The sequence below is a fragment of the Tupaia chinensis genome, unplaced genomic scaffold (genome assembly GCF_000334495.1).
Source record: "Tupaia chinensis unplaced genomic scaffold, TupChi_1.0 Scaffold143620_1, whole genome shotgun sequence".
Lineage (NCBI taxonomy): Eukaryota > Metazoa > Chordata > Mammalia > Scandentia > Tupaiidae > Tupaia > Tupaia belangeri.
The window spans coordinates 97,401-105,174 of NW_006203468.1; the positions used below are offsets into that span (position 1 = coordinate 97,401).

The following is a 7,774-nucleotide window of genomic DNA, read 5'->3' on the forward strand; positions in this document are numbered from 1 at the left end:
ATAATCTTGCAGGATACAATAATCTTGGTTGAAATTGTTTCTCTCTTAACACTTTCAATACATCTTCCCATTCTTTACTTGCTCGCATTTTTTCCGTTGAGAAGTCTGGTATTAGCCTGATGGGGTGACCTTTGTAAGTCACTTGTCATTTCTCTCTTGCCAGTTTTAGTATCTTATCTTTATCTGTGGTCTTAGCCAGTCTGGCTATGATATGCCTTGGGGAAGATCTTCTTGGGTTGATTCTATTTGGTGTCCTTTGTATTTCTTGGTTCTCGATGTTTGAGTGCCTTTCTATCTATGCATGGGAAATTTTCTTCCAAGATTTCATGGAATAGGTTTTCCATACTCTTATTAGTTTCTTCTTCTTCTGTGATACCAATTATTTGGATGTTAGGACGTCTAACGGAATGTAGAAATTTTCGTATTTTCTCTATCTTTTTGGTGGTTTTCTCTAGGTCAGAAGTTTTATCTTCTACATCAGAGATTCGACCTTCAGCATGGTCTACTCGACTTTTAATATTTTCGAGAGAGTTTTTGATTTCCTGTATTACAGACTTCACCTCTAATAGTTCCGTCTTATTCTTCCATAGCATGTCCATTTCTTCCTTCATATCGTTGAAGGACTTTCTCATCACCTGTAGTTCATTGTCTCTTTTCTGTTCCAGCTCATAGTATTTGTTCAACATAAATGTTCTAATCTCTGTCTTGAACATTTTGTTAATGTCCTCTATTTTTTCAAGAAAAGAAAGGTAGTTACTTTGTTCCTTTGATGGAGACTTATTTCCTGCTTCATTCAGGCCTGAGGTTCTTCTACTTCTAACCATTGGGAGATGTGTTCCCTTTGACAAACCTTTTACAAGAACGTTTCTTCAGAGAGGAGCAAGTGTGTTTCCTTTCTGATGTGCAATGGAGACAGGAAAGTCTCTCTTCAATTGTGTTTAGTAATGTAGTCCAAGAAAAAGTATTCTCTTCATGTGTACAAAGAAATGTATCTCCTTCTTCACAGGTGGTTCCATGAAAGGGAGGATTCCAGAGAGTCTTAAAATAAAAGAATGTTTCAGAATTGTAATTCTAAACCTATCTAAACAGCCAGGGATGGTGTAGATAAAGGAAGTTGAGCACTGAATAACTAGGAAGAAAATAATACGTAGAATAAAGAAAAATTTGAGCACTGCGCACTAGTGCAGTGCGCGATACTGTGAGGGGTTGAAAGATAGGAGTGTGGTGTGGTAGGACTGAGGGCGTTCCTATGTGTTAATCAGAAGAGGGAAATTCATAATTGAAAGACGAAGGGAAGGGGAGAGAAAAAGAAAGGAAAAAAAAGAAAAATGTGTACCTGGCTGAAAGAGGGGTGTCAGGCTAGGAGGTCCCAAGGCTGAAGCTACAGGGACGGGGGGTGTTGGGGGTGGGAGTACTCCATTGAAGTTCCTGGCCCAGGAGTGGAAAGATGGTAATGTGGTATGGTAGGACTGAGGGCGTTCCTATGTGTTAATCAGAAGAGAGAAATTAACAAATGAAAGACAGGGGAAGGGGAGAGAAAAAGAAATGAAAAAAAAATGTGTACCTGCCTGAAAGAGGGGTGTCTGTCTTGGGGGTTCGGTAGCTGAAGCTATAAGGGGGGCAGTCCTCACTCGAAGTTCCTGACCCAGGGGTCGAAATATGGGAGTGTGGTGTAGTAGGAATGAGGGTGCTCCTAAATGTTAATAAGAAGAGAGAAATTTAAACTTGAAAGGCAAAGGTAAGGGGAGAGAAAAAGAAAAAAAAAAAGAAAAAAAGTGTACCTGGCTGAAAGAGGGGTTCTGGGGTGTCTGGATTGGAGGTCCCGGGGGGGCTGAAGCTACAGGGGGTAGTCCTCCCTTGAAGTTCCTGACCCAGGGGTCAAAAGATGGGAGTGTGTTGTGGTAGAACTGAGGGCATTCCTATGTGTTAATCAGAAGAGAGAAATTTACAAATGAAAGACAGGGGAAGGGGAGAGAAAAAGAAAGGAAAAAAAAAAGAAAAATCTGTAAGTGACTGAAAGAAGGGTGTCTGGCTTGGAGGTACCGGGTCTTAAGATATAGGGGGGCAGATCTCCCTCGAAGTTCTGGCCCAGGGGTCGAAATATGGGAGTGTGGTGTGGTAGGACTGAGGGTATTCCTATGTGTTAATCAGAAGAGGGAAATTCATAATTGAAAGATGAAGGGAAGGGGAGAGAAAAAGAAAGGAAAAAAAAGAAACAAAGTGTACCTGGCTGAAAGAGTGGTGTCAGGCTAGGAGGTCCCAAGGCTGAAGCTATGGGGGTGGGGGAAGTACTCCATTGAATTTCCTGGCCCAGGAGTCAAAAGATGGTAATGTGGTATGGTAGGACTGAGGGCATTCCTATGTGTTAATCAGAAGAGAGAAATTAACAAATGAAAGATGGGGAAAGGGGAGAGAAAAAGAAATGAAAAAGAAAAACAAAAATATGTACCTGCCTGAAAGAGGGGTGTCTGTCTTGGGGGTTTGGTAGCTGAAGCTATAAGGGGGCAGTCCTCCCTCGAAGTTCCAGGCCCAGGGGTCGAAATATGGGAGTGTGGTGTGGTAGGACTGAGGGCGTTCCTATGTGTTAATCAGAAGAGAGAAATTTAAAATTGAAAGGCAAAGGGAAGGGGAGAGAAAAAAAAAAAAAAAGAAAAAAGTGTACCTGGCTGAAAGAGGGCTGTCTGGATTGGAGGTCCTGGCACTGAAGCTACAGGGGGCAATCCTCCCTCGAAGTTCCTGGCCCAGGGGACGAAAGATGGGAGTATGGTGTGGTAGGACTGAGGGCGTTCCTATGTGTTAATCAGAAGAGAGAAATTAACAAATGAAAGATGGGGAAAGGGGAGAGAAAAAGAAATGAAAAAGAAAAACAAAAATATGTACCTGCCTGAAAGAGGGGTGTCTGTCTTGGGGGTTTGGTAGCTGAAGCTATAAGGGGGCAGTCCTCCCTCGAAGTTCCAGGCCCAGGGGTCGAAATATGGGAGTGTGGTGTAGTAGGAATGAGGGTGTTCCTAAGTGTTAATCAGAAGAGAGAAATTTAAAATTGAAAGGCAAAGGGAAGGGGAGAGAAAAAGAAAAAAAAAAGAAAAAAGTGTACCTGGCTGAAAGAGGGCTGTCTGGATTGGAGGTCCTGGCACTGAAGCTACAGGGGGCAATCCTCCCTCGAAGTTCCTGGCCCAGGGGACGAAAGATGGGAGTATGGTGTGGTAGGACTGAGGGCGTTCCTATGTGTTAGTCAGAAGAGAGAAATTTACAAATGAAAGACAAGGGAAAGGGGAGAGAAAAGAAAGGGAAAAAATTTAAAAAGTGTACCTGGCTGAAAGAGTGGTGTCTGGCTTGGGGTCCCAGGGTGGTAGCTACGGGGGGGGCTGTCCTCCCTCAAAGTTCCTTCCCCATGTGTCAAAAGATGGGAGTGTGGTGTGGTAGGAATGAGGGCGTTCCTATCTGTTAAACAGAGGAGAGAAATTTACAAATGAAAGACAAAGGAAAGGGGAGAGAAAAAGAAAGGAAAAAAAAAGAAGAAAAAATTACCTGGCTGAAAGGGGATGTCTGGCTTGGGGGTCCCGGGGTTGAATCTATGGGGGGCAGTCCTCCCTCGAAGTTCCTGGCCCAGGTGTCAAAAGTTGGGAGTGTGGTGTGGTAAGACTGAGGGCGTTCCTATGTGTTAATCAGAAGAGAGAAATTTACAAATGAAAGACAAACTGAAGGGGAGAGAAAAAGAAAGGAAAAAAAATGATAGTGTACCTGGGTGAAAGAGGGGTGTCTGGCTTGGGGGTCCCAGAGCTGAAGCTATGGGGGGCCATCCTTCCTCAAAGTTACTGGCCCAGGGGTCGAAATATGGTAGTGTGGTGTGGTAGGACTGAGGGTGTTCCTATGTGTTAATCAGAAGAGAGAAATTTACAAATGAAAGATGAAGTGAAGTGGAGAGAAAAAGAAAGTAAAAAAAGAAAAATATATATAACTGGCTGAAAGAGGAGTGTCTGGCTTGGGGGTTCTGGGGTTGAAGCTACTGGGGGCAGTTGAAATTCCTGGCCCAGGGGTTGAAAGATGGGAGTGTGGTTTGGTAGGACTGAGGGCGTTCCTATTTGTTAATCAGAAGAGAGAAATTTACAAATGAAAGACAAACTGAAGGGGAGAGAAAAAGAAAGGAAAAAATAAAAAGAAAAAAGTGTACCTGGTTGAAAGAGAGGTGTCTGGCTTGGGGGTCCCGGGCTGAAGCTACGGGGGGGGGGGGGGGGGGGGGAGCAGACCTCCCCCAAAGTTCCTGACCCAGGAGTCAAAAGATGGGAGTGTGGTGTGTTAGGACTGAGGGCTTTCCTATGTGTTAATCAGAAGAGAGAAATTTACTAATGTAAGACGTGGGTAAGTGGAGAGAAAAATAAAGGAAAAAAAAGAAAAATAGTGTACCTGTCTGAAAGAGGGGTGTCTGGCTTGAGCATCCCAAGGCTGAAGCTACGTGGGGGCAGTACTTCCTCGAAGTTCCTGGTCCAGGGGTCAAAAGATGGGAGTGTGGGGAATCAGCAGTTAGCGTAATGGCTATGTCACTGGATTCCCACGTGGTCGACCGCAGTTCGTGTCCCGGACCCGGTGGCTTAAAAAAAAACTCACGCCGGGCACGTGTGCGTGCGTGCCCAAGATCCCGAGAGGAGAATGGAGGAGAAGGGATTGCAGCGTGACCATCCCCTCTGGGGGGTGATTTCTCGCTTTCTGTCTCTATGTCTCTCTCTGTCTGTCTGGCGAGCGCATGCACCCTACAGTGAAAATCTCTCCAAAAAAAAAAGATGGGAGTGTGGTTTGGTATGCCTGAGGACGTTCTCAGGTGTTAATCAGAAGAGTGAAATTTACAAGTGGACAAAGAGTGGAAGAGGAGAGAAAAAGAAAGGAAAGAAAAGAAGAAAAGTGTACCTGGCTGAATGAGGGATGTCTGGCTTGGGGGTCCCAGGGCTGAAGCTATGGGGGGCAGTTCCCCCCGCCTAAGTTCTTGTGGAGGAGTCCGACCTGGTGGGGCTCCAGGACCGCACTGAGCCCTTTGACCTTTGAGCTCCGCTTCTGGTTGGTTCAGTATGTTGGCAAGGCCGCTACTGTACTCCCCCGACCTTGGAACAATGCTTGGGTCAATTCGCACATTGACAGGTCCGCTTGCTATTCGCTCCAGGACTGTGGTAGCCTTGCTGGGAAGTGACCCCCCTCTGACTCCCCGATATACTACTATAAAAGAATTTTATAGTTCTCTCATACATCTGTGTGGTAAGATTTCCCAAAAGTCCCCTGACCGGTCCCCTTTACCCTGACCACTTACTGTTAATTACAGTGCTTCATTGGGCACAATTAAGGGTGTGCTAAAGTTCTTCTTGATCTTTGGAAGGCCCTTCAAGACACATTTACTATAAATAACCTTTTTATATACAATAGGACTGGGCCAAAACTGGCCCAGGACACTCTCTTCCCATGGTAACTAATGTTCTAACAAAATACACAACAGTGGTGCCATGGGCTACACAAGTGTATCCACAACACCATAAACCCCTTTTAAAGTTTTTCATTAACTTATTAGTCACTTTACCACCAGTTGAAAAAACTGTCCCCACCCTCACCAAGGGAATAATAACTTTACCCCTTCAGGATAGGTAAATATATTAGAATTCCTTAAGTTTTAGATCTCTGTAGAATTATATAAGTATCATTCTTTATGAAAATCCATAAGAACTAATATCTATGCTTGAGATTTTCTTTTAGTAATCATAAGACGGCTGCTGCTGAACATCGGTTGATAGCTAACTCTGCTGGAATTGTTTCCTTAAACTGCACTGCTTGAAGTTACCAGGAACCTGCTTTCATCAATCAAAGAATTGTTGAACTGTGTTGATGATTAATAGACCTGCTCTTAATCAAACCCTGAATGGTCTCCATTGTTAAAACTTTATGAATTGATAATTAGAACATGTACCCCCTACTTGTTTATTTATATGTATCACATTTTCAATAACAAGGCACAATGATTCCTAACAGTTGTCACTCCTCAGAGAGCGAGTGTCCAGCTGAGGACATGCATGAAAAGGCACTGAGACCTTAGTCTTCCTTTCCAGCGCCGCCTCCATCGAGTCTACCCAGCCCTGCAGAGGCTGGACCCCGGCCTTCCTGGGCCCGGGAGGGATGGGAATGAGGGCATTCCTATGTGTTAATCAAAAGAGAGAAGTTTACAAATGAAAGATGAGAAGAAGGGGAGAGGGGAAAAAAAAGGAAAAAAAAAGAAAAAAAAGTGTACCTGGCTGAAAGAGGGGTGTCTGGCTTAGGGGTCCTGGGGCTGAAGCAACGGGGGGCAGTCCTCCCTCAAAGTTCCTGGCCCAGGGTGTCAAAAGATGGGAGTGTGGTGTGGTAAGGTTGAGAGCGTACCTTGGTAAAAGAGGGGTGTCTAGCTTGGGGGTCCCTGGGCTGAAGTTATGGGGGCCAGTCCTCCCTCGAAGTTCCTGGCCCAGGGGTAAAAAGCCAGAGATGATTTTAAAAGAGGATCACTAATACATGGAGAAAATGACCAATTTCTTTTAGAATATGACTAAAGAATTTCCCATTTCTCCTTACCCCACAGGACTGCCCCCAGCTCTTCAGCAGAGCCCATTTCCATCTCCAGACCCCCGACGAAATTGTGCACTGCACACTTTCTTTATTCTCTTTTATACTCTTTTATCTTTTGTCTTATATTGTCATCTCCTGCCAACCCTCCATGCACCATAAGTAGTTAGACAGGTCTAGAATCATGATTTTAAAATACCCTGGTATTATGAGCAGAGACTCCAGAAATAAGCCCCAAAGCATACAACCAACTCATCTTTGACAAAAGTTACCAGTCAATCCAGTGGGACAAGGAAAACCTCTTTAGCAAATGGTGTTGGAAAAACTGGGTATCTACCTGCAGAAAGGTGATTCTGAACTCCTATCTATCACCATTAACAAAAATCAACTCAAAATGAATCAATGATCTAAACTTAAGACCACAAATTATAAAACTACTGGTGTAGAACACTGGGGAAACTGGGAGACACTGGGGCAGACAAAGACTTCTTAACAAAGACCCCCAAAGCACAGGCAATAATCGTCATGTTAGACAGGTGGGATTACATCAGATTAAGAAATTTCTGCACAGTAAAGCACTTCTGTATACGAACAACAGGCAGACTGAGATAGAACTGAAAAAAGTTGTTCCATTTACCATAGTCACAAAAAGTATAAGATACTTAGGGATAAATCTAACCAAAGAAGTTAAAGATCTCCACAAGGAAAAGTATGAGAAGATAAAAAAAGAAATTGAAAATAAAACAAAAAAGTGGAAGGACATCCCATGTTCCTGGATTGGAAGAATTAATATAATCAAAATGGCAATTTTACCCAAATTAATCTACCTATTTAATGCAATGCCAATCAAAGTACCAGACACATTTTTCACAGATCTAGGAAAGACAATCATAAAGTTTGTCTGGAATCAAAAAAGACCCTGTATTGCCAAAGCAGATCTGCACAAGAAGAGCGGAATGGGTGGCATCTCACTCCCTGACTCAAATATATACTACAAAGCTGTGGTAATCAAAACAGCATGGTACTAGCACAGAAACAGACAGGTGGACCAATGGAAGAGAATAGAGTCCCCAGAAATGAATGCTCAAATATACAGCCAACTGATTTTTAACAAGGAGTACCAGTGAATCCAGTGGGAAAAGGAAAATCTCTTCAGCAAATGTTGCTGGCAAAACTGGATCTCCACTTGCAGAAAGATGAATCTGAA

The 7,774-nt window shown here is 43.6% G+C and overlaps 1 protein-coding gene across 1 annotated transcript in view; it reads right to left on the bottom strand.

The window, feature by feature from the left end:
• The window catches only part of LOC102498605 (rap1 GTPase-GDP dissociation stimulator 1-like), a gene marked incomplete at its 5' end in the record, with an annotated part of 35,891 nt that overhangs the window by 24,306 nt on the left and 3,811 nt on the right, over positions 1-7,774 (bottom strand). Inside the window, 2 exon segments of the mRNA XM_027766661.1 lie at positions 1,565-1,693; positions 2,881-3,008. Of these exon segments, the coding sequence (XP_027622462.1) occupies positions 1,565-1,693; positions 2,881-3,008 (257 nt within the window).